The sequence below is a fragment of the Pan troglodytes genome, chromosome 3 (genome assembly GCF_028858775.2).
Source record: "Pan troglodytes isolate AG18354 chromosome 3, NHGRI_mPanTro3-v2.0_pri, whole genome shotgun sequence".
NCBI classification, from domain to species: Eukaryota; Metazoa; Chordata; class Mammalia; order Primates; family Hominidae; genus Pan; species Pan troglodytes.
Window position 1 is genome coordinate 148,708,392 of NC_072401.2, and position 27,739 is coordinate 148,736,130.

Here is a 27,739-nt window from a genome sequence, read left to right on the forward strand (position 1 = left end):
GTGTATACATAAAAGACCTTGTATATAAAGATCTTGTTTTCCTGAATATCATATTAATTTTATTGCACCTATCTAAACATTTAGAAAATTACTAGTTATAACTAAGAATATGGAATTAGTACATACAAAAGTATATCAATAAGAACATTGCAAGAACAAAAGAAAGTATTTGCAAGAAGATGAAATAAAAGAGCCTTGGATTTAAACTTTTTTTTAAAAAGTACAAAATAGATTAATAGGCGGAGAACAAGAATATTTTTCTTTTGTATTGCCATATAATAATGCAAATACCAACAAAAAGAAAGCTTGTATAATATTATTAGTATTAAACAAAATAGAATTCAGGCAGAAAAAAATTAAAGGAGCATAATAATATCAGATTTATAAACAGATCAATTTACTGAAAAATATAGCAGGTGGGAAACAATGCACCTAATAATATAGTTTAAAAATACATAAAATTAACAGAATAATGAGAAGACATTGATTTTAATTTTTTTCAGAAACTTACAGATAAAGTAGAGGGAGAAGTATTTGAACAGTAATTGCCTAGCTTGATTGAAATAACAGCCTCACACTAATATTTAGATTCTGAGAGATTTTTATATAATTATCTATCAAACAAATAGAGAATATATACTTATTCTTCAAAAAAAGAAATATTTATAAAACCTGACCATGTACTGGTCACACCAGGAATTTTGTAAATTGATACATTTAGTACACATCCATGGATATACATCCATGACACACTTACTAAGCATGAGTAAAGATTTACTTCCCAATCCTGGATCTCCTACAAAAAAAAAAAAAAAGAAAGAAAAGAAAGAAAACACCAAAAACTACTCACTGCAAATTTAGAAATACACTTCAAATTTATTTTTTGCTTAAATGCAAAACCACTATGGAAATTTTCACATATTTAGAATTGAAAGAAAAAAGAAGTTATCACCATATTTAAAAAGAAGGCTATAGATTTAAGTGCATTTTCTAAAAAACAGGAGCAACTGATACTAGTGAAGAAGCTAGCTTTCAACTCAGGATGATAGAAAAAACCCTAACAAAACAAATATTATGAAACAATACTAAATAAAAATCTGAGAAGAAAATATTAACAGTAAGTTAATAAAATGATAAAAGAGAGACCAAAAAGTTGACACATAAAATGAAAGAACTGGTTATGTGAAAAGAAAAAGATATCTGTGCAAATATAACCAAGAAAAACAAAAACAGATAGTCACTAAACATAGTAGCACGAACAGAAAAACCTTCTAATTATAATTATAGTAACAGCTAACTCTTACTGTATGCTTAATGATGTGCCAGGTGCTGTTTTCAATACTTTACATGTAATTAGCCTATTTAAACCTGAAAACAGTTTTAATGAGATAGGTGCTATCATTTTAATCTCCATTGTACAGATGAGGAAACTATAGCACAAAGAGTTTAATTAACAAGCTGAAGATCACACACACCTGTGAGTGATGGAGCTGGTTCATCAACAGAGGCAGTCCAACCCTAGACCCCGTATTATTAGCCATCATTATCTTTACACTCCCTCCAAGATACAGAGAATATTTCAAGAAATATAGAAGAGGCTTTAACATTATTAGAAAATATCATGTTAAACTTTATTGCAGTAAATATAAAATTTTACACAAAGAGGCACTTATTTTTTAAAATAACAATTAGCTGGAGAAGATTTAGAAGACCAGTTACAAGACCTACCTACCCCTTTTCCCCTGACCCCTACTCTCACCAAAGGAGAGAAACTATTCAGTTTTACATGGGAGTTCTACCAAATTTTCAATACTAAGAAATTCCCATTTCATCCAAAATGTGCTAGAGCATTGAAAAGGATAAAAAATTATTTAGTCAATTTTACAAAATACAAGTAACCATTGTAATTTCTTTCACTGGGGGAGGGCCCAGAAAGAGTGCAGAGGAAGAGATGTTTCTAGGTCCAGTCTAGAGCAGAGTTCATTCCTTATGACAACCCACATTAAGAAAAAATACAAAAATTAGCTGGGTGTGGTGGTACACGCCTGTAATTCCACCTACTCAGGAGGCTGAGGCAGGAGAATTGCTTAAACCCAGGAGGTGGAGATTGCGCCACTGCACTCCAGCCTGGGCAACAGAGCAAGACCCCATCTCAAAAAAAAAAAAAAAAAGACACTTACATTGCAGTTCAGCACATGTATAAATGTGAGTGTAATATATTAAACCAATATTTAAAAGCACAAATATGCAAAACGTTCCAATCAGTTTTTAATTATTAACTCAATTAATTATCATAACTATTTTAGGAAACAGGCCCTATTATCATTATTTTTTTCAGATTAGGTAACTGAAGTACAGAAAGGTTAAGTAACTTCCCCAAAGTCAACCATTTACTTTGTTAATGAGAGTAAATCTGGGACTGGAGACCAGAGAGTATGGTTTAAAAATTCATGCTCTATTCCATTATATGTAGCAGCCTCCCAATATTTAGCTTTCCTCTATGCAATGCATTCTTTTCTATCCTATTTGTCTACACTCTCTTTCCATTTTTTAAATCCTGGCCATGACCCCCAAACCGATGGGTCAAAATCACTACCCACTAATGAGTCACAATCTATATACCATCTGTACTATAATACATACATACAACATACGTACATAGTATATACATGCATAGTATAGAACATACTATAGTATGTTAAATATTAATAAAGGGGAAATAAAACACTTGTACATGACTGTCAATGGCCATCAAGATAGTTCAAACAGGAGTTCTGCTCTCTATCAAGTGTTTCAAAGGAGGCCTCACAAAGCAGGAAACTGTTAAGTTGAAGCTGGAAGATAAAAGCTTGCCCAGTACACAAGGCATGAGAGAAAGCAGAGGGTTTTCCAGGCAGAACACATGTGCAAGGCTATGAAGGGGTAAAAGATCATGGGTTCTCATTCCTGTGAGGTGAGCTAAGCACTGTATGAATAGAGTACCAAGGATGCACATACGAGCAGAGCAGCAATGGCCCCAGCTCTCTTGAAGCTTGTAGTCTAGCATAGGAAACAATTATACTGTATTGCAATGGCAATACAGTGCTATAAGTGCACTGGAGATTACAAGATAGTAGCAAGTTTATCTAATACAGTCAAGCCATTTAAGAATGAGTAAGAATCATGAGACAGTAAGGAGAAAAATCATTCTAGGCCAAGAGAATGGAAATACATTAAGAATGAGAGATGAGAGAAAACACAGTTTAATGAAGACCTGAGTATTTTCAGAGGCAGAATGGTATAATGCTCCAAAAATGAGTGTTAGACCCAGACTGCCTAGATTCAAAGTCAGCTCTTCTACTTATTATGTGTGTGTCCTTGGGAAAGTTACTTAGTATCTCTGTGCATCAATTTTTAGCTGTAAATTGAACTAATAAATACTTTTTGTGAATTAAATGAATGAATACATATGAGGCACTTAAAATAATACCTGAAACATAGAAAGTGCTCTACAAATATTAGTCATTACTATTATTTTTGCAAGAAGATGAATTTCAAAGCAGGAATGGAAGGAATTAAACTGGAAACAGTATGCACAGGCTGGGATCAGACTGGCCTTAATTAAAAAGTATTTCTTGAGTGCCTACTATGTGGACACTGTTATAGGTGCTGGAGACTCAGCAGTGAACAAGACATCCCTCTAGTTGCTCAGGTCAGTTCAGAAGGAGTCATTTTTTATCTATTCCTTTACTAAGTTCCCATGTTTACTCCATTGGTAAGCTCTCATCTCTCTGTCACTTAAATATATTCTAAATTAGACCACTTCTCATCATTTCTACTACATCTGCCCTGGTCAAGCCACCAATGTCTTTTGCTTGGGGTGTTCCCCAGTCAAATATCTACAGAGCACAATAGCCTTGAGTGATCCTTTTAAAATAAAGTGACATCATATCATTTCCCTGCATAAAATGAGCCAAAGGTTTCCTAGCATACTTAGAAGAAAATTTAGGCTTTTTGGAAATTATTCTGACCAAATAACTTCTATCCCTTAGGAACAATGTGAAGGGAATTTTTAAAAAATCCAAAAAGCATAAAAGAGATTTGGAAAGATTCTTATTGATCATCTAAGAGTTTTGGAAGATACTATAGTAATTAATTAATAAGTAAATTAATAAACAATTTGTATTAACTTAAGGACAGAGGCAATCAACATTGGAAATTTTCCAACAACACAAATCTTTCAATATATAAACCTAGACTAAAACAAAAACTAATAAAGCAAAACATATAATTAAAACTTTTCTAAAATATATTATTCATTTCCCTGCCATATGAAACAGAGTAAGGTCAACAAAAAATGCTTTGTTATGAATTCTGTTATTTAATGTCAACACTATGTAAATACACTGAAAAGGGTGGCTGCAGGGCCCAGTCATGCCTTGCCCTTGTCCCCAGACAGTCTGTCCTTTTCACAGTGGCCAATTATTTTATCTTCCCCATGTCAGCTAGTATTTCAGTATTTTAGCTTCTTCCTTACAAATTTAATTTACCTAAAGTAGGAAAAACAGGATGCTTCCATGAAAAGCAATATAGGCAAGCTAGTTAAATAAGAAAACCTAATTTTATATATATGTCTAAGTCGACAGACTTGGCCTAAGGATGCCTCCACAGCCCTCCTGACAGTAAAATATGTAGGCTATTTTTCTGGAGCTTTTCTTCGTTGTGTCAAGGTTTGCATGCATATACTGATGTTGGTTAATATAAATCTGACAACTGAATTAGTGATGTGTTCCTGATATTCTTCTTATGAAGGAACTGTCAAGTTTTGCCTGCACTGTGTGGATTGCAGGGAAGAAGAGGAAGAAGCTTCTCTATTTGGGTTTTCTAGCTATACAGTATCTGTGATGTGCAATACAGCAAAGTGCAATAGAATAAGGTATGCCTGTATTTAATATGACTTAACATGCTTACACTTTAGTTTAAAGAGAAGCACTTAAAATATATTGAAAGATTTTTATATAGTGGTATGTAGAAAAGTGGGATTAATAGTTAAAGCACAGAGCTTGAAGATGCTAATACACACACACATATATACACACAAACATGCACACATACAATATATATATATTTATGAAGACACACACTACATATATTTGTATGTGTGTGCATATATATATATATACACACATATATATCTTGATAAGTTGCCTTCCTAGATCAAAGAAAGGGTGATCATATTTTAAATGGTCTCAGAGAATCACTGAAATACAAACATGAAGTTTTAAAAGCTTCCAAATAATAAAAACTATCAAGGAAAAGCATCTCCTACAAACTTATATTCTCTTTTTTATTTCTTATAACTAGACATTTAAATGCTTTTATTTTAAAAGAGAATTTAAAAATAAAAATAAAAGAATGATAATGCTGTTCCCTTCTAATCTGGAGGTGGGCATCACCTGATTATGCTTCCCAGAAAAGTCCCTGGTCTGGTAATATCTGTGGAAACCCTGGTGAAGCAAAAGAGTTCTTGTGAATCCATAACTTGGTTTTGCTTTAAACAGTGAGATGGTGATGCTGGTTATTACAATATCTCCAATTTCCAATATAGAAAACAGAACAGGATACGGGTATAGGCCAGGGAGATGATTTCTCCATAGTTGCAGTAACCTCAGTAATTTTAAGGATTGTTTTTCAGCCATAATGGAGACTTGAAAAGGGTAGACCCTTTTAAATAGTTTTTAATCTTCCCTGTTTTCTTAATACAGAAAGAAGACACTATCAAAGACAAAACTTAACATAATAAAACCATCTTGCCCCATACATTGAGAGTGATGTGGCTGGATCATTGTTTATCCCACTAACTGACAGTTCTGGCTGATTCATCCTCTGTGGTACCTGTGTGCTTGTCTCCTTTTATCTTTTTTTATTTATCACTTTGTCCTATGACACTGAAAAAGGAATTTCCCAAATAGTTTTTAAATAGAGAAGTGCATTTTGCACTGTGGTTTATGGGCTATTGTAGGAAGAACCACATCCTTCAGCTATATTCTTTGTATTTCTAAAACTGCGAGTTTATCTGTACATTTCTGAAAAGTTTTTATTACAACTTGAAATTTTCTTAAAAAACTGTCTGGGCATGATGGCTCACAGCTGTAATGCCAGCACTTTGGGAGGCTGAGGTGAGAGGACTGCATGAAGCCAGGAGTTCAAGTTCAATCTGGGCAACATAGTGAGACCCTGTCTCTACAAAAAAAAAAAAAAAGTCCCCTCATTGATTAGTATTATAAGTTTGAAATATATGTTATTTAAAACTCTGCCTTTAGAACATGATGAAAATGATACTTAGTACAAAGCAAAAGATATAACTATACATAAAGAAAAATGATAAATTAATATCACTACATAAATCAACACATTAAGTTAATGCAAAATATTTAGGTTATTTATACTATTAATAAATGCTTAAAAGCCAAAGAAAAATGAGCAATGATAATTAATAATAGTCTGAATTGAGTGTCGTCTACACGTGTTTCATATAGAGAATCTCATTTACTTCTTGTAAGAATTTCTTGTTATTATGCTCTCCAAACAGTTGTGGAAAGCAAAGATTGGAGAAAGCAGGTAACCTTAAGACAATACAGGTATTACATAACAAAGCCAAGTTTTCAACCACAGAAGGAATCAGCTCCTATAATAGCCAGAGCTGCTAGTCATGATTCCCATGCTTTCCTCTTAGAGACATCTTTTTTTAATGTCTATTAGAGCTGGTAAGCTTAAACACCATATGTGAAAATAGCATTTTAAAGCAAACTCCTAAAGGACACAAAGATATAAACGCCTAAGATATTGGCATTTCTATGTTCTGTTGACATTTGAAATCTTTTCTTTTATCTCTATATTTGGTTTTGGTGAAAATTTGAGACCATTTTTTTGTACCTAGTGAACATTGTTGTTTTATTCTGTCTTGTTTTGTTTTTAAAAAAGCTCCTTCCAACTACATTTTTTAAATTCCCCAATTTTAAACTTTACTGATATCAGTCTTTTCCCCCTTCTTCTTTCTGCTTGTTCTTCTTCTTCCCTTCCTTCTCTTTCTTTTCTTTCTTCCTTTTCCTTTAAATCATGGCAAAACGATCTTTTCGTTCCTGGTTTCACATCCTAGAGATCTGATCTCGAAGACAATGCCAGAATTTTTTCAAAAAGAAGTGGCAATTCCTTCTCTCTTCCCATCTGCATTCTCTGTAATCGCTTATTTTTAAAAAATATTCATGAGAAAGAAGAAATTTTATCTTCATTTTAGAGCACCAAAATCTTCTTTTCCTAGCAGGAAACAGGGGTTCTTCCTTCTCCTGCCCACCTATCTCTGTCTCATCTGGAGATTAGTCATGTAAACATTTGCTTGGCAACTGACTTCTTCAGGAAGTTAATTTGCAAACCTCCATAGAGAATTTATTACTTTACCAAAGAGCAAACTTTTTTAAGAGAAACCAAAATGATTTCACAAACATTTTCAAAAGTAAACAAAAATGAATGAAGCAGAGGAAGAGCACACTTGAAAGGATCTAACTTCCAATAAAGAATTATGAAATATTGTATCTTAAATAAATGGCTTCATCTTGCTCCATATGTTTGAGTGCCAGGGCATTGTGCAAATCCAGAAGCTAGATTTGCATATAAAAAGTATATTTGTAGTTCATAAAAGCATCTTTGGACAAAAATTTTGAGATTCAAGATAAAAACCTAATCTGCAAAAAACAAAATGTGGACTGGCAAAACACTAATTTACTTTGAGGAAGTATAATACAATTCAAAATGAGGCAGGAGAAAAAGGTTTTAAAAGATATGAAAGTAGGCCAGGCGCGGTGGTTCACGCCTGTAGTCCCAGCACTTTGGGAGGCTGAGGTGGGTAGATCACGAGGTCAGGAGATGGAGACCATCCTGGCCAACATGGTGAAACCCCGTCTCTACTAAAAATACAAAAAAAATTAGCTGGGCGTGGTGGCGGACGCCTGTAGTCCCAGCTACTTGGGAGGCTGAAGCAGGAGAATGGCTTGAACCTGGGAAGCAGAGCTTGCAGTGAGCTGAGATCGCACCACTGCACTCCACTCTGGGTGACAGACCGAGACTCCGTCTCAAAAAAAAAAAAAAAAAAAGATATGAAAGTAAATTGTTCTTTGTTTCTTTACAGCCCAAACTCACTGAATATAGTAACGAACAGTCCTAACTGCCACTAAGCTTGCTGACAAAGTGATGCTCAATAAACATCCACTGATGATGCTAAAAATAAGATGTTCGGAAAGAAAGTAATATCTTAGAGATGCCCACAATTTTGAACCAAATATATTCTTCTGCATAATAGAACTTGATATCTGAAGCAGAAAATAATATTGAGCAGATTAACATACTCTGTCCCCAGATGATTTTGTTTCCTCATATACATAGCTAAAGCTGTAAAGTGCCCTCTAGAAATGTTTATTTGAATCTATAAATGACTCTTTTATTACTTAGCTACTCAAAGTAATTATGATATGATAATAAGTGATATTTTAAGTTCTTTTTGAAAACAATAATGCATTCTGATAATATTATACAGAATTAAAAATCCGAAGTACAGAAGTACAGAAACTCTTCTGACATGACTGTCTGTACTTGTTAAAGATCAGTTAGATAGTAGCAGTGAACCATTTGAAGTTCACTGCTAAGTCAAATTTGACTTTGAAGTTTAAAGTCAAATCATCATTATCAAATATGGAATGTGAATACAATGGATTTGATTTTTTTAAATGCACCTATAAGGCACAACAATAATCTAGTCACTTAGAAAGTAACGAAGCATACTGAAATTTCTTCTGTGAAGGTAGATGATACAAAACCCGGAAGACTTTTGCCTTTGAACGATTCTACCATTCCCGAGTAAAATAAACCCCCATCACTTGGGTTTGGCCATTCCAGTGACAACTACATGTTAGCTTATCCTGCTTGCTTACTCATTTACATTGTATTATGAGGTCAAGAAACTGCTCACTGTGGAGGTCACATTCAAGTTGACACCTGCATAAGAAGAAGTGTCAGCAATAAGGCCACATTGGGAGTAGAGAGTGGTGGAGAGAAAGAGAGAGAAGGTCAGAGAGGTCAGTAAAGTCCAGACCATGCACAGCTTCAGGTCAGGTGAAGAATGGGAAGCTATTGGCAGATTTTAAGCAGGGGAATGTCATGATCTAATGTTTTCAAAAGACCACTCTAGCAGGAGTGTGGTGGAGTGAGAGTGGGTGTGGGAAGAGCAGTTATATGACCATTTAAGCGATCTTAGCAGACATGATGGCAGCTCTGCAATGAAGACCAGGAGATGAACACGGGATACATTTTGGAGTTGTAGCTGATCGGGCATACTGATGGATTAGAGGGGGGTAGCAGTAAGCAAGGTAAGACTCAAGGCTGCCTTGATGTTATTTGCTGAATTGAGGAAAGGCTGTGGGACGAATATTGGGGATAGGAGAGGAGTACGGGTGAAGCAAGAGTCCAGTTTTGGATTATATTAACCTTGGGATGTCTGTGATATATCCAAGTAGACACATCAAGGAGGCAATTGGATCTAAAAACTTTCAGCTTGATGGAGAGGCCAGTGCTAGATTTATAAATTGAGTAGCCATTGGGTTATTGCTGATGTTTAAAGCTGTAAGACTGGGTCCAGGTTGAGAGTGTGGCTGAACTGCACCTAGGACCCAGCCTTTGGGCACCTCACCACTTAGAGTTTGGAAAGAGAAAGCCAGCCTGCAAAGAAGACTGAAGTGCTCCAGTGTGGAGAAAAACCATAGAATATGGCATCCCGAAAGCCACAAGCACAAAATTCAAGAAGATGAGAGCGTTCAACTCGGTCAAATGCTATGAAGACATCAAGGAAGCTGGGAACAGAAACATAACTATTAGATGTGATAAAAATAGGGGTCATGGGTGACCCTAAAGAGGCATTTCAGTAAGTATGGGGGCTGGAAACCTATTTAGAGTCAACTGAGGCAAAAATGAAATGTGAAAATATTAAGACAGCACTTTTCTTGCTGTCTTGGGTAGATCAAAATGGGGTAGAACCTGGAAGGGGATAAGATGTCAAGAAAAAAGTTTGAGTAGAAATGAATACCAGTGAGATCGATCCAATGAAAAAGGAGAAATTGATGGTGTAGGAGAAAAGCAAATTTAACTGCAGGAGGAAGTCTTGGGAGCAGGTAAGGGGATGAGATGCAGAGCACAAGCAGAGGGACCATGCTTAGATGACAGTAGGAACTCTCCACCCATCGCATTGGGAGGAAAGTCACAGCGTGTGAGTTTACACATAGGTAGGTTGGCATATTTTGGGGTACATGATGAGAGGTTATTTTGAAACTAGACACAGAGCATATGTGTACTATGAGATATCAAAGCCAGTGTACATCAATTGTATTAATGAGTATACACAAATATATCGATCACCATCTTAAAGACACGAATAAGGCAGTAGAGAGAGGGATTTGAGGATATATCTTAGACATTGTTTTTGCCTGATTTGATTCTTCCATTTCTACCCATTACATTTTCATATACTGAAGATCTATGACTTACCAGTTAGATAATTTTATAATGCAACCAGACGGGGAGCCAAACTCAAAATCTATTTTCCTTGAGAAGTTCTATCCTATCGTCTTAGTCTTCTCTGATTTTTTCTTGACCTCTAGGCTGCACCTCACAGTACAGTCGGCACTCGATCATTTCATATTTGTCTCCTGCTCATAGGTCTTATTGTCTCAAATAGATGTTAAGGCTCCAGGATGGGGCCAAGTATTTTACAATAAAATATCATTGTCTCTCCCACTGTGAAAAACCTAGTATTAGATATAAAGTGAGTACTTAATAAATGTTTGTTGATCAATTTATCTTTTTAGAGCTGAATGGCTATAAAGAGTTTGATGCAGTAATTCCCTGGCTAACAGACTATGCATAATTCTTCATGGCACCTGCTGGGCATTGCTGGGAGATGCTGAAATCATTCATCAATTTTCTGCTTTTTATGCTATTCAATTAGTCTGTCTAGGGCAAGGTCTAGAATGTGTATCAATCAAAAGCATAATAATGACCTGTGTACAAGCTATCTCCATACTAATGATTTGCATCCACTATCTTACAGAAAGAGCTTTGGTCTAAGAAAGCACTGAAGTGAAGGAAACTTTAAGGAGAATATTGTAGTAAGGCCTGAGAATTACCCAGTGTTACTGTTGTCAATAGTGTAATGATGAATTTGAAATCAATTTGGCAGTATCTTTAGTGGAAAAATAATATTAAGAGAATACTCATCACTATAGCCTATTTTGCATTGTCTTAGATAAAATTTTTCTTCAGCCTGCACTGAAAACTTAAATGTCAGTAGACTTTTAGTATATGGACTTCTAGTTTGTTGAAATTATGTGTAGCATGTTTAGTTTTTAATTTAATTCCAATTCTTAAGCCAATTAAAACTATTTGGATATAATATTTAAATCAGAATCCAAATATGGCATACATATATTTCTCTTTTAAGAAGTAGTTGTATATAATACAATATTGGCCTTAAATTTTATCTAACAGTTTATCACGGAAAGTTAAATAATTAATCATCAGAATAGCATTTAGCCAAAAATCCCACGTACCATATACATGGTATTCTATAGAGCTCTGCAGAAGTGAGTGATTACAGCTACTGTAAAATTTTGTCATTCTATAAAGTAGTTATTGACAAAATAAATGACTGTGTTTTTCCATGTTATATGCAAATTGACAAAGATAATATCTGATAAAATGGAAAACACCAAGAGACTTAGAACTTTAGAATATATCAAACCTACACCAAAATATCATTAGCAACACCCTTTCAGTAGAATCCCACAGCATTAGACAAATTAATAGAGAGAATCTTTTACAAACATTTGTTGCATAAAATATTTTAATTGAAACAATGAATTCTATAAGATACGTGTAAATTTACAAGATTTCCATTTTTCAATACTTATATGAAAAGATGTGATAACGACCCACTAAGTATAGGTAAGAAATATTAAACTTGTTTAGCTATTATTCTAAGTTTCTATTCATTTCTCACTAACCTACATTGATTTTTGTACTGCTTTTATTCATCCCATAAATTAGATTCTAACTGGTGATAAAATGTCAAAGTTTGCATCGTTCATCTAAAAAATAAATCTAGACAATTTAGAATTATTTAAAAATTAACCAATAAAGTATGATCCATTGGTTCTTTTGTGAGTGCTTGGGTGGAAAAGGAGACATATTAGTACATTAGTAAGGTGTTTCTTTTTCTTTAATCACCAGAAGAAAAGATATATAAATCTGTTTCTTAAAGCTTTTTTCTTTCCCACGGAGACAACACACCTTAAAACGAAGGTTAACAAGCAATTAATAGCACAGACTTAACTAAATATTGCAAATGTGATAGTATGATATCTTGGTAAATATGGGAATTTTGAGAGCCATAAAATTAAAGATTTTGATATGTGCGAGATCAATAGACATGACTTATCACTATTTAATATGAGCTTTAATTTTTAAATGCCATGTTCCAATGAAAAAGTATATTACACAAGAAAATTGAAATTTCAATAAGAATCAAGACAAAAGAAACAAACTATATTAAAGTACCTTTAAAGGTTGTACTTACCCAGCAACTTCCTCTTTTGATAATCCTTTGAAATTCACCTCTAGATAATGATCTATGTCATCTTTTTCTTTGATCAATTGAGACCTAAATGAAATAGAAAGAAATAATAAAGCACTGCCTTATCAAGTTGAAAAGCTACCAAACATATAAAATGCCACCAGGAGAATAGAAATATTCAGGGTATAATACCATATGTAATAAACGCAATAGCTATAGAGTTAGATCGTTGCTTGATCATTTCAAAATTTTATCTTTCCTGAATGGAAAATGATAAGGAAGAATATTAAACCCAGTGTGTAAACAAATAAAACACCAACACCTTGAAATAATTCACTTTCTACTCAAGAGTCTTCTCCTCAAAGCTTACAAGACCTTCTATTTTGCTCACATTTTTTCGTGGTGTAACTTTCCAACTGCTGAAGTTACATATTGTTTGGCACAGAATCCTGAGCCAAGAACACCTGTTTGATTCAAATGTGTAACATGAATTTATTCCAAACATTACTCAATTTTGTCCTGAAATGTTCTTTGAATAGTTTTTTTAATCACACATAAAACTCAAATTATTAAAGGTTCAAGGTGCAAAATGATTTTAAGAAGCCCTTATTGAAAATGTATTATACTTGTAGTGCGTTCATTCTTCACACCCTTTTGCACCTTTAAAAAAAAGAAGACATTTATGCAGCCAAAAAACACATGAAAAAATGCTCACCATCACTGGCCATCAGAGAAATGCAAATCAAAACCACAATGAGATACCATCTCACACCAGTTAGAATGGCAATCATTAAAAAGTCAGGAAACAACAGGTGCTGGAGAGGATGTGGAGAAATAGGAACACTTTTACACTGTTGGTGGGACTGTAAACTAGTTCAACCATTGTGGAAGTCAGTGTGGCGATTCCTTAGGCATCTAGAACTAGAAATACCATTTGACCCAGCCATCCCATTACTGGGTATATACCCAAAGGACTATAAATCACGCTGCTATAAAGACACATGCACACGTATGTTTATTGCAGCATTATTCACAATAGCAAAGACTTGGAACCAACCCAAATGTCCAACAATGATAGACTGGATTAAGAAAATGTGGCACATATACACCATGGAATACTATGCGGCCATAAAAAATGATGAGTTCATGTCCTTTGTAGGGACATGGATGAAATTGGAAACCATCATTCTCAGTAAACTATCGCAAGAACAAAAAACCAAACACTGCATATTATCACTCATAGGTGGGAACTGAACAATGAGATCACATGGACACAGGAAGGGGAACATCACACTCTGGGGACTGTTGTGGGGTGGGGGGAGGGGGGAGGGATAGCATTTGGAGATATACCTAATGCTAGATGACGAGTTAGTGGGTGCAGCACACCAGCATGGCACATGTATACGTATGTAACTAACCTGCACAATGTGCACATGTACCCTAAAACTTAAAGTATAATAATAAAAAATAAATAAATAAATAAATAAATAAATAAAATAAGCATGCTATCAACCTCTCATAACTATGATGATTGATATGGAACTAAACAAATATCAGTGTTTTATTCAGAAGTTATTAAAGAATGTTGATACAAACTTTGCCTTTTGTGGGTATGATAAAAATATTTTTCTTCAATAAAATGAATACAAGAAAACATTTTCTTTAAAACTCATCCTATCCTAAGGATATGAGATTTGGCTATGCTTTTGCTCACCTTGAAAACAAAATATAAATTAAATCCTTTAAAAAGACAGAAAGAATAAGCTTTTTCAGACTTCATAAATATTTTACATTATTCAAAAGTAAAACAAAAATATGTATGTATATATATTATAGTATACACACATGAATTATGCATTCATTGAAAGATTTCTCTGCTACAGGAAAAGAAAATTTTGATTTACTATTTTTAAAGAATTTTTATGTTAGTTTAGCTGAATGTATTTATTTTGTTCCAGGGGCTTTGGTCTTTCCTAGAAATACTAAAAATGAGGCATGAGAACAAAGAAACCTCCTAATACTTTGATCATTATGCCTTGCAGGAATGGAAAAGTAGGCATATAAAGAAAATAAACCTACGTATGCAAACTATTTATATTGGTAAATAATATGTATGTTACTAAAAGTCAATAGAATTACAAATGGCAATTTCAAAATAGCACAATCAGTTAATATTATAATTATGACAAAATGTATCAATTTCTCCGTCCTGCATTTCCTCAGTGACAATTTGAGTAGCTCAGCAGCCATTCATGGGCAGCAGCAGTTTGATGATGCATTTTCAAGCCCCAGCATCATTTCAGGAGCTGATTCTTGCCTGCCAATCTACCCTACAAGTAAGGCTCTACCCTCCTTCTTCCAAAACAGAAGTCAGCCCTTGGGACCTTGTAGATTAAAAGCATTACACCTTTCAGTCTGGGCATGGCGGCTTATCCCTACAATCCCAGCATTTGGGGAGGCCAAGGCGGGTGAATCACTTGAGGCCAGGAGTTCAAGACCAGCCTGACCAACATGGTGAAACCTGTCTCTACTAAAAATACAAAAACTTAGCTGGGCATAGTGCTGCGTGCCTGTGGTCCCAGCTACTCAGGAGGCTGAGGCACGATAATTGCTTGAACTCAGGAGGCAGAGATTGCAGTGAGCTGAGATCACACCACTGCACTCCCGCCTAGGTGACAGAGTAAGACTCTGCCTTAAAAAGAAAAAAGCTTTACACCTTTCATTCCCAAAGCTTCTGCTTTCTGTTCTCCATACACATTTAAAACAGGAAACTTATCTCCAAAACTCTACGGGAACCATGATATAATTGCAACAGGAAATAAAATGATGAAATAAGCACTAGGTTAATAAATAAATATATTTGCAGTATTTGAATGTGGTTCATAAATCCTTTTGAAACAGCAGATTTCAATATTCTCAATATAACAAGGCATTTTTCTCTTCTCTTGAAATGATTTTATTTTCTGAGATACATTATTGACATTTCTTACTACAGAAAATTCATTCTGTAGGAAAATAAGTAAAAACCAGGGGCACGTACCTTGGAATTTTTCTGGAGGAGCAAGGCAGCTTCTGTCTGGCTAAGGCTGTAAGCTTTGGGCGTGTCATGGGCAGTGGGGGCAGGGTGGTCATTTCAGACTACAAAAAGAAATAAGTAGAAATTGTATTTTAAGGAATAAATCTTTCAAAGGATCCTTTAAGACATTATTGGAGATTTACAGTCTGTCATCTTAGTTGAGAATGCCTATGTGTAGTGCTACAGCTGTGTTATTCGGGAATCATGCTCAGTGAGTGGATTCTGCAGGTTGCTTCTCTCATTATTTTCTTCCATTGTCTGCTTTTTGGCCAATTTATTATTTGTCTGTATCTTCAGCACAAAGTAGATAAGAAGAAAATTTGATAAATGCATTGATGGTTCAGTTGGCATCTTTGGTAAGAGTTTTCTAAGGGACATGATTGCAATTAAAGAATAAAGATTTTAAGGATAGCTATGGATTTCCAATGTTTATGTGTTGCTTTCCTGTTACAATCGATAATTGAAAATTGCTTATACTTGCTGTTTTCTAAAAGCCTTATCGCTCACAAATAAAGGCTTTCCCTTAGATGTGATAGATGATAAGAACAATTCTCAACAAGGAGACAGCTGCCCTGAGAAAGCACACAGCCATAACAATATAATGAATCACTTCAAAATGTACTGTTTTTTAAAAGTTGTTTAAAACAACTTTATCTCACACTTTACATGGTTCAGGAATAAGGACAGGGTATCATAGGCATGGATTTTTTCTCCTCCATGATGACGGGAGCCTCTGCTGAGAAAACTCAGAAGCTGTAGTAACCCAATGACAGGGGACAGGAATCACCTTGAAGTGTCTTCACTCACTTTTCTAGTGGTTGATGCTAACTGTTAGCTGGGACTCAACTGGGGCTATCTGCCAGAACTCACACATGTGGTCTCCTCGTGTGGCATGGACTCCCTCACATCATGGCAACCTAAGACTTCTTATGTAGCAGCTCCAGGCTCCAAAGGCAAGTACTTTAGAGAAAAGCCAGGCAGAAGCTTTATCCCCTTTTAGGGTCTAACCTTGGAAGTCACATAGCATCCACTTCTACTGTAATAACAAGTTCACCCAGATTCAAGGCAAATGAATACAGAACCACCTATTGATATGAGAGTGTCAAAGTTTCATTATAATAAAAGAATATGGCATGGGAGATATTATTGCAGCCCTTTTTGGAAAATGCAGTGTGCCAGAGTGGTGAGCAATTAGGAAGGCAAGTCTATAAAATCAAATTATCTAAATCCTACTCCAAAGAGGAAGAAGTGCGGACATGGTATCTGTGAACTTAGAATAGAAAAATTGTTACATGGTGCAAGGGCTGTCAGATACAAAAGAACCCATGCTTCTGTTAAATAGAGAGGCATCCAATAGGCCAGGGGCTCCTGATCCCACCCCCTCTATGTCCACCAGGTTTGACCTGTACTCTTAGCTTCACCAAGAAACTGAAAGGCTTGTTTTAGGTTTTAAATGGCTTATCTTCAGCATTACTACCTGTGTGACCCAGGGAAAATCACAATAAAATCTGGGCCTTGAATATATTCAGCAGATATTTAATGAGCTCCTATTTGGTGCCAGGCACTGTTCTAGGTGCCAAAGATACAGCAGTGAAGAAAAAGACAAAACTCTCTGATTTCACAGACTTTGCAGTATGGGGGTAAATAGGGAGAAAGACACTAAACAAATAAGCAAAATATATAGAACCTCAGATGTTGATAAGATTCTCTGCTGGAAAACAAAGCAGAGAACTAGAAACTACCCAGATGCTCACCAATGGCAAAGGGATGAATAAAAGCAGAAGGAGACAAGCTCAAAGACGTTATGGAGAATTTTGTTCGGTGTCCCAATAGTGTAATGTCTTGATGGTTACTGTAAAAACTGGCTTTTATTCTTATTGAGGTAAGAATCCATTGGAGGATACAGAGCATAGAATTGACGCGATCTGACTTTCATCCTGAAAGAATCACTCTGAGTTTTTCTTTCAGGTTAGACTGTAGTGGGGGAAAGGGTAGACAGCAGAGAGGCCAGCCCAAAACCTCCTGTGAAATACAGGGGAGAGAGAGTGGTGGCTTAGGTAGGAGTAGAGAAGGAGAGATGTAGTCAAACCTGAAATAGAACCACCTGTGGATAGCTAAGACACAATATTCCTCTAGTGCTATGAAGCCATGGTGGAGGTAGGGGTGCAGAAGCACTAAGACGAGAGAAAATCTTCTGAAATTCAGTGTAGAAATAGACAGCTTTGTGTTACTGAAAAAGATTATTACCCTGGCCTAAAAATAATTTTTTACATAATTAAAGAGAATTCTAATGGAGATCAGTGGTTTATTTTAAATATAATAGAATCCTAGTACTACCAGTTTATCAAGGCATGATATGATCTATGAAACAAAATGCCCACTTATTTTTATGCAGTTGTAGCTTTAAAGTGCACAAACTAAACAGCAAATGTTAGTCCTCTCCTACAGACTAAACATTAGAAACATACTATATCACCCTTCATAACTTCATAACGTAATGACAATTTTTTTAATTTAAAAAATCTATTTTTCTGATTAGATGTTATATTAAACAGTTGAGTTACTGGAATAACAAGAACTTACTAAATGGCAGCATCATACAGAGCATATGGTAAGAAGTTATAAATCATGTGAGGTTTGAAGGGACACCAAAGCTCCCCAAACGGGCCTCCCAAGAGCTTACTTCAGAGGAGCTGTGAAGACTTTTCCACAGAGTTCCAGAGTCTTCCAATGTTACAGTGAACATCGGAATCATCTAAGTTCTTAACCCACACCAGTGTAGCCCTAGTAAATTTCAAAAGGGAGAGAAGAAAACAACTAAGTTTGCCTCATTTGGGGCATTCCATCCTCTATAAATTTTAGACTCTTTTCTAAAAGCCCCACTTTACTTGCCAAAGCATTATGCAGTGGGCACTGGGGCCAGGGTAATCTCTTCATAATTGCAGGGGTCTTTGAAGAGTTCACCCAGGAGCTTCAAAATGAGGAACAGTGCTTGCAATTTCCTTGAATACTAAGAACATCCAGCTATTTGTAGACAGATAAAAGAGAGCAGCCCCCAGAGGTGCTGATCCAGCCAAGATAGCTCATCCAGGTGCGTATAACTCCCCACCAAAGTTGGCATACCAGCATGTTATATAAAATTTATCCTTTTTGATGTTTACTTGAGTTCGATGATTTTTGTTAGAAAATGTAAGCATGGAATAGAAACCAAATGCAAATGACATACATGGAGAGGGATATGTCTTCTTTGTTATACAGATCAACTGTGCTTTTTTTTTTTTTTTTTTCAAATTCTGAGTCAACGTTTCCTACCATTAAAGTTTCAGCTGCCAGTTCCTTCATTTTGCTCTCCTCTGATCTGAGAACATTAGCAGCAGGAGCACCTTTACTCTTAAATTTAGTTTAATGTAAGTACTGCAAGCCCTGCTGGCAAGCCTCAAGGCACAAACTCTGAATGGGGGGTGGTCAGAGCTGAATGATAAAGTGGAAAAAAAGTTATCAGAGCTGAATGATAAAGTGGAAAAAAAAAAGCATGTTGGAAAAAATATCCCTCAATCAATCTATGTTGGAAAGTTTAAGCTTAGAGTCAGGATGGAAGTTGAACAGGCTTTCTCTTTGTTTCTGAACCCCATATCCTACCTTACCTATGCCCATCGGGAAAGGGAATTTTGTTTCTCAGAATCAATACGTGGCCACATAAGGTATTTTGTTTTACACAACAGATAATGTGTGATCTGAATTTTATGACACAGTTAATATTTTGAATGCAGCAAATATTTAAAGGGGTCCTGTAACAAATTACTTTCTTATCTAAGTAATTGCCATCTTTTATGCCTTACAAGTTCAAGCAGGGTTTGCAGTACTTCCATTAAATTAAATACCTGTAAAGAAAGCCTTTTGGTCTTTGTTAATATGAGTTGCATCATTTTCCTGGTGTTGGTCAGACAGCATTCTCAGTTCCCATGTGAGCTCCAATTTAGACTCAACAATGAAGAATGGGACTAGTGCTATGAGGTGACTGACCCAGGCCTGTAGCATAAATGGAGCATATCACCATTAGTTATGGCACCTCCTTAGGGTTCTCCTAGATCAACATCTCAGGGGAAAACACACAAGATGGTGTGGCTGCAGGAAGGGAAATTGCTCAGGTTCAGGTGAGTAAGAAAGAAGAAGAATGAAAGATACCTCTTTGGCTGCTACCAAATGAGCTTAGCCCCAGGAGCTCAGGCTGAATCAGCCTGTTAGGAGGACCCACAGGAACCTCCCCCAGTGCTAGCAAGTGGGCAGTGCTACAGTGTGGCACCATCGGGTGCTGAGACAAAGATCAAAAGGCCGCCTGAAGCCATTCCACTGTTGGTATTCAGAAGAAATTTGGTGTACTCTTTGATCTGCTGGTTGGCTCTTGTATCACAGTTACAATCTCTAAGTTTGGCCCCCACATGCAAAGACAAATGAGAATGGAGAAATACAGGATGAAAGGTTTGAGAGTGCTAGGTCAGGCTGAATGTGTCCCATGGTGTGAGTTTAAATTTTTGGCCCCCAAGTAAAATTCTTCAAAGAGTAACTCTCCTGCCCTCTATCCCCAGAGATGCCTTTATCAGGAAACACAAAGGAGGGAGACCTACTACTGTGTAAATGGAGGCTACTTGGAGAATGACTATGTCTGAGGCTGACCAGTGTCTGCAGGGTTCAGTCACTTTGGAGTAAAAACTGAGATTAGAGAAATAAAGCCAGTAAACCACAGTAAGCAAGTTTATTATACATCATCACGAGTTCAAAACAAGTATGATTTTACTAAAAATCATTCATAAGAATTAAAACTTTTCATATTATCCAAGCTCTTTTACTATGAAAGTTTAATGAAAACTACAGAAGAAATATCACTAATTATGCTCCCTAAGTAAAAAAAAAAAAACATAATTAAGTTTATAAATAGTCAGTAATAATGTTTATTCTCGGTATCATAATTTTTGGACACTTCTGGCACTCTCTCATGGGTAGATAGGTTGTTTAGTAAAATAAATAGAAAACACACATTTCCTACCAGCTGACATTGATGGCTAAATCACAAAATCAAGCAGGAAATGAGTTTGAAGGCAAGCCAAGTTTCACGTGACTTACATTTGCAGATTACTGCTGATGGTCTCTCCAGGCTTATAGACTTCAACCTGAAAATCAGGAAGCAAAGAATAATAGCAAAGAAGAAAACTTTAAAATCAGTCAGTAGTGTAACTCCTCTCCCCGCTCCAAGTCATGGAATAAGATTCACTCTTAAAACAAATACTTCCTACCATCTAAGTTTAGATGAACTTTTAAAGAAAATCCCCAAGTATAGATCCTATGAGAGAAACTAATCACTAAATCAGTGAAATGCCAAAACATCTGAAATATGTATATGTATTGATGTATTTCAATACAAATGTGACATTAGGGATAACCATTTGTTCTCTCAAATTTATGAGATACAGTTATCTTTGCCAAAAACGGAGAGCATCTCAGTTCCCTTTCTGTTCCCACCTAGTTCTCAACAGGACTAAAGGACTTATCTTATGCCTAGTTTTTCACTCCCCTCAGAGGGTCAGGTGAACTGGGGAGCAAGAGGAACTGGCGCCTTTCCCTACTTCTCTTTCAATTCGTTTATTGAGGTAAGTGGCGAGGGCCTGGACTGAGGAAGCTTGAGAAAGACTGATGGAGGAAGGGCTGGCTGTAGGGGTCAGGGAAGGGGCTGCCTGAAGAACAGCCTGCCTCTCCAAGGAGCTGAGGAAGTCCGGTCCCAACCTCGCCCCTGCCGTCACGAACCTCGGTGCACTGGCCCAGGGAAACAACTCCAGTTTTCCGTTCCGCCGAAGTCAGTCCCCCACCGGCGGCAGGTGCTGGGCGTTGGCGCTGCCCCCTCCTCTCTCAGTGATTCCGAAGCCTGGCTCCGCCGGAGCGGAGAGAGGGGACGCCGAGAGCGTCTCCACGGAAACAGAGAGGCGAGGCATGACGGCCGGGGGTGGAGTTAGGCTAAACCGGGCCTCGGGATTGGGGCAGCTCCCAGACTCTTCGGGCTTGGGGGCGGAGTCTGGCGAGGGGTGGAGCTTACTGACGGCCGGGCGGGGCCCCCAGATAGCTGAGGCTTTTCAAGCAGGGCTGCTTTCAGAAGTTAGCTCGCTTTTAGGCATTTTCACGTAACCCAAGAGGCTCGAATTTGCCACTTTCATTTCTTTCGTGGCCTTGCATTCTCAATGCTTTTTCTTCATTTCCCTTTTGTCCACAGGATTGATGGGAAAACGCTGAGCTAGGCATTCATGATCCCCGTGACCTGAAGCCAATTTATCCATCTAGCTAAGTCATTCATTCTCCTCTTCCTCAGCCTCTCTTGCAGTCAGAACCCACCACAAATGCCTTTTCCTGTCATGTCCCCACAGACAATTCAATTTTGAATTGTGGTTCGCTAAATACTCAAGGTCTCTTTCAGAGAATCTCCCTGCATCTGTCCTTATTTGTTTTGCATTTTTACCTGAAACTCAGGGTTTTATATTTACACTAAATAAATATCATCGTATTAATCTCGGCCCATCATTCCATCTCTTCTCTCAGACATGAGTGCAAGGAAGTGAGCTTCCTTGCTCATTCCCTCATATATATATGGGGCAAGAGAGTGAGGCTTGCCACTTGTTACTTCTAAAATACAGAAGTGCTGGAAAGTTAGGCTATTGTTCCTTGTCTACTGACACACATTGTAGGAGAACGAGCCAGCGATATTGCTCACACGAATCATTCTATTAACCATAAATCGATTCTATTTAGAGTACAAGCATATCAACCATAACCACACTTTCATTCTAACATCTCATTTGCTGTAACAAATTACTAAATTATTTCCAAGTACGTTTACATTATACATTCAATGAGCACTGTGACTATCTGTAATTGGGCTCCACCCCATCCCCCACACCAGTAAGACTCTCATTCTATTCTCATGAGTTTATTTTCCAGTTTCAGCATCACCTTAACACACTCCACTGTGACCTGTGTGAATTCTTTTCCAGTCCTTGCTGCTTTTTCTGACTTAGAGTCTGTTTGTGAATTCCATGCACCTTCCTTTCTCACAGGAGGCTGTCTTAGTTGGCTTTCTAGGTAGTTCCTTCCTGCTTCTTTGGACTTACTTCTCCTACTTGCTGTTTTTTCACTAGAAGTTCTTTGACTAACTCTCTTTCTCCTTCTGTTTAGCATAGAATTCCTTCAGTTAGAGAACTTTGTTTGCAAGTGACAGAAAACACAAACGGGCTTAAGCAAAAAAGGAAACTGATGAAAACCAAAGGATGCCAGATTCAGCTGCAACTTTATCTAGAAACTCAGGCCTTTCTGAAAGTTTTGAGGATTCCAGAATACCTCTTCCTTTCACTACACAGAATTAATTTCTCCTCCTCTCGCCTCCTCTCTCTTAGACCTACCTTGATTTTATCAGTATAACTTTGCATGGTGTTTGGCTTATGGGAACCAAACTTGCCTGAAAGATTGTGAGTACCTTGAAAGCAGAGACTTTGTTTTATAGTTTTCTGAATTCCCTTGTACTGTATGCAAGGATTAGTATACAGTATGTGCTCAAAAATATTTTTTGAATTAACAGAATGACAGAATAGAGTGGTTTTTCAAACAGATTCTTCCTTGTGTAATTCTTCTCATTGCTTCCTCCATCTTCTCCACCTAGAATTCTAGGGGGAAGGTCAGGTGACACAATTGATAGTTTGAATGCTATTACTGACATAACAACCTCTAAAGTTTCCTCTTCCAGTCTTGCTCTGGAGAAATGATTTTAGGTTAGGTCAGCTCCCTAAAGAAGCAAGAGACAATTTTCTAGTGGAAGCCAATCCATCTTAACTGCTCCCCATAATTGTTCTCAAAGTGTTTTTGATATCTCAATCATCAATTTCTACAGTAAAATTATTCTGAATCATTCTTGTTTTACTAAACACATCCCCAAGTAACATCTTAGGAAAGAACATATGAGATAAAATTTTAAGTTCTTTCATGTCTGACAATATCCTTATTTTGCCTACAATCATTTGGTAGGATTGCACATTCTAGATTAACAATCATTTCCCTCTGAATTTAGAAGGTATTATTTCACTGTTTTCTAGTATCCAGTGTTTGGGATGAGAAGTCTAGTGGCAATTTTATTGTCCTTCCTTTGTATGTGATGTAGTAGTAAGATCCATATGCAGTGACAATCACAAATTGACAACCACAAATCTGTGTGGCCTAAAACAACAAAATTTATTTATTGATTACCGTATGTCACCATCACAAGTCAGCCTTGGGTTTTGCTCCATGCTATGCCACAGCAGAATCAATATGAGAGAACCTTTGCCACCTGGAGGATGGCTGGTCTGTAGCAGAGAGATCATGAGAGTAAACTGCACATTAGCTTTAAAGGCTTCATCCAAAAGGGTATCCATCACTTTCGCATTTCGTTGGCCACAACTGAAGTAGCCATGCTCAACTTTAAGAAAGCAGGTATGCACGATTTCACCTGTGCCTGAAAGATCAGATTATCCTTTAATAGTCATAATGATGGTCGTAGACTTGGTTTTTCCCCTCAACACAGGCATTTTTAGGTTACTTTATCCTTTTTGTTCTCAAATTTTATGGTAGAACTCTTCAGCTGAGTACTCACATCCTTCTTCAGATTTAGATAATTGTCTTCTATTTTTTTAATTATAATTTCCTTGTCTTGAATTTGTTCTATTATTTCTTTAAGATTCTGTTTAGTGAATGCAGATCCCTAGATTTGTCTTTTTTATCCTTGATTTTTTAAAAAAGATTTTTATCCTTTTTGCCTTTATATTCTAAAGTCTGTAAGTTTTTGACAATATTGCTTTTTAGTCTTTAATTGATTTGCTTGTACATAGAAGGAGTCACATTCTTGGTCTTTGAGCGTTCTTGCTTTCTGATTGCTCCTTCTTTATAGACTCTTTTATTAATGTAATATTTTGCAATTATCTCTGAATATATTAATTTGTTTTTTAAAATTGTCTTTTTATTTTTAATTTTTGTGGGTACATAGTAGGTGTATGTATTTATGGAATACATTAATTATTTTGATATAGGCATAAAATGTGTAATTATCACATCAGAGTAAATGGGGTACCCATCACCTCAAGCATTTATCCTTTGTGTTATAGACAATCCAACTGATACTCTTATTTTTAAATGTAGAATTAAATTATGATTGACTGCAGTCACTCTGTTATGCTATCAAATACTAGATCTCATTCATTCTTTCTAACTATATTTTTGTACCCTTTAACCATCCCCACTCCCAACCCCATCCCCTCACTACCTTTCCCAGCCTCTGGTAACCATTCTTCTACTCTCTCTCTCCATGAGTTCAATTGTTTCAATTTTGAGCTCCCACAAATAAATGAGAACATGTGAAGTTTATCTTTCGGTGCCTGGCTTATTTCACTTAACATAATTACCTCCAGTTCCATCCATGTTGTTGCAAATAACAGGATCTCATTTTTTTTTTTTATGGTGGAATAGCACCTCAAAAGTTGCCCTTTTTTTTTTTTTTTTGTTAAATTATCTTTTCTTCCAGGGAAAGTGTTTCTTTTGTTAATGTTGAAATTTCTGTATTAGGTACCATATTGTATTTGGTTACTCTGTTAATTAGCATTAGGTTCAGGTGTGAGTAACAAACAAACAAGCAAACTACAGAATAGGAATGACACTCCATGGTGTCAGATTCCTAGTTCCTTCTGTTTTTAGCTTCACTGCACATGGATTCCATTCCCAAGATTGCCTCATTGGTGATCCAGCTATTACATCTTATCAAAAGAAAGCCTGCACAGGGATGAGGGGGTCAAATGGGGAACCTAGTGGTTAAATTTTTAACAATGGAAATTGTGCTATCTAGGCATATTCAGAGAAGACTTAGTAGCCTAAAGTGCAAAGCCCCTATTAAGCATTTTCCACTGAGGCATCTTTGCTCAGAAAATTCCCCTTTCTTGACTGATATAGCTGTTCTTTCCTTGCTTGAAGACACTGCTACTTCTTTGCCCAAGGTGGTTCTCTTGAAGAAAAAATACAATACATTTTTATTTACCCAACCTACCCAGATCTGTCATTAGAAGTGAATTCCATCATGTCCTAGGGGACAATAGTTTAAATATCCAAATCTCAGAAGGCTCTTGTAAACACAGACGGGCACGCGCATACACACACACAGAGAGAGAAAGATGAATTTGCTAGTTTATATCAGTAAAACTCCAAGGACATTGTTTTCTTTCAGAATAGATTTTTGAGGATTCTTCAACAAAAAGATTGGAATACAATATTAGAAAAAATAAATTTGTCAAATGAGTGTGTTTTCCAGAGATTCTAAATTCCACGTGTTATTTTGGGTGACTAAGTATATTTGACAGTTTTCTGGTTTGGGTAATGCAAACCTTCCCAACTCTAAAGCAAGTTGTGTTGAAAAAAAAAAGTTTAATTTAAAGTCTTTCAGAAACAGGAATGCTAGCATACATCATTATGTCTTACCTCCTAACTGTGTTCTCTTAAGACCATGTTGAAATTTTCCATTCCTCAAGGATTTGAGATCTACAAAGCCAGAGACTTTCTAAGTTCTTTATTATTTTGTTTCCCTTGTTTAACAGCGCTAGTGGGAGATGTTAAACTGAAATGGGCACCTTGACTTCAATGGAGTGTCAATGTTTCCAGGAAATAAAGGCTAGATTATCAAATCTCATGGGATATTTGGTGTATTTACCATAAACATACAGGAATGCCATAGTGTTAATTAGTAATGACCTGATCTACAGAGATCTACGATTATGATTAATTGGTTATGACACTGTTAGGAATCAAATAATGGGTAATCTACTTCTAATTTGATTTGTATGAGAAAAGAGGAAAGTAAAATCTCCTAAATCTGGTAAACAGAGGCCTGACCTGATTTACCGCAATGGAGAGTAGAGAGTACTGGTCTCTGACTATGTTCTAAGACTAGATTCATAGCACATTGAATGAAAGCGCTCTGAACCCTGGGGTCCAGAAATAACATCACAAGTGCACACTGTGAATATTTCTCCTATTTTTTCTCAAAGGTAACTGTATTTATTTACTTAGATAACTGCACTGGGGAAAAGATTATATCCAAAACTTTTGGATTGCTCGACATTAGATGCTAACTCTGAGCTAATACTAATTTCCAGGGACCCAGAATGAACTTATCAATGGATATCAGGTAAATTAATTTTTTTAATTCTAAAATAGACCTAGTAGACTCTGAGCCCATCCTATGGTTATTCCTCTGAGTGTGTAGATATATGCAAAAAATGACATAAGTTTTTAGTGGCCATCTAACCTATGGAATAAAGGTTATTATGGTTTAAAAAAGGGGTCAAAGAAGCTCTGGGTCAGATAATTGAAAGGACTTACTAGACTCTGGTGATGTTTACTCAGAAAGATTTTCTATAAGCAAAGGCTACACAGAATCAGGGACAAGAAAGCACAAGGCAACTTCAGGTTGGTCCTGAACATTCAGGTACAACTTCTTTGGTCCTCCCGCTGTCGTGCAGAATGCACTTCATCTTCACAGCAAAAGTTTACCAAGGGATCTTTTATATTCCACTGATCACATAGCCAAAACCTGTCTACGTATCAGATAATACAGGTGAAGATTACCAATCTGTATTTTTTAAAAAACGATGCAGACAAGCTAGTTCAGAGTGCATTCAAGGGAGCTTCAGGATATAAATAGCATGTTATATATCACTAGCTAGTGCATTTCATTTCTGTCTTGGCTAAAAGAGAGTACTGTGACTCCAACCATCTTTGGAGATAAACATAAAGCTACCACAGGCCAACTGCAAGCTAACCCCACACTTTCCTACCAAAATAGTAAATCAAAAGTAATAATCTCCAGGAGAATTTCAGACTTGAATATTTTAGGGGTGATCATTCCTAGCATATTCCTATTTTGTCTCTGAGTTAGCTGAACAAAATACATGTATCTTGAA

At 36.4% G+C, this 27,739-nt stretch overlaps 1 protein-coding gene and 1 long non-coding RNA gene across 17 annotated transcripts in view; one reads left to right on the forward strand and one right to left on the reverse strand.

Moving 5' to 3' along the window:
- TTC29 (tetratricopeptide repeat domain 29) overlaps positions 1–21,787 on the reverse strand; it is a 243,679-nt gene extending 221,892 nt beyond the window's left edge. For 7 of the 14 annotated variants that reach the window (XM_054682668.1, XM_054682669.1, XM_016950988.2 and 4 more), the window contains exons 1-3: positions 18,412–20,843; positions 15,693–15,790; positions 12,656–12,739 (exon numbers count right to left, since the gene is read on the reverse strand). In XM_054682668.1, the coding sequence (XP_054538643.1) occupies positions 12,656–12,739; positions 15,693–15,790; positions 18,412–18,483 (254 nt within the window). In that variant the 5' untranslated portion in view covers positions 18,484–20,843. The other 7 variants (XM_063808382.1, XM_063808377.1, XM_063808368.1 and 4 more) reach the window with 4 other exon arrangements.
- Positions 9,063–27,739, forward strand: part of LOC134809923 (uncharacterized) — a 41,946-nt gene continuing 23,269 nt past the window's right edge. For 2 of the 3 annotated variants that reach the window (XR_010156724.1, XR_010156725.1), the window contains exons 1-3: positions 9,063–9,398; positions 18,674–18,819; positions 26,847–26,964. This is a non-coding gene — a long non-coding RNA (uncharacterized LOC134809923). Of the gene's footprint in view, positions 9,399–18,673; positions 18,820–21,249; positions 21,374–26,846; positions 26,965–27,739 lie in introns of all 3 variants that reach the window. The other variant, XR_010156723.1, reaches the window with a different exon arrangement.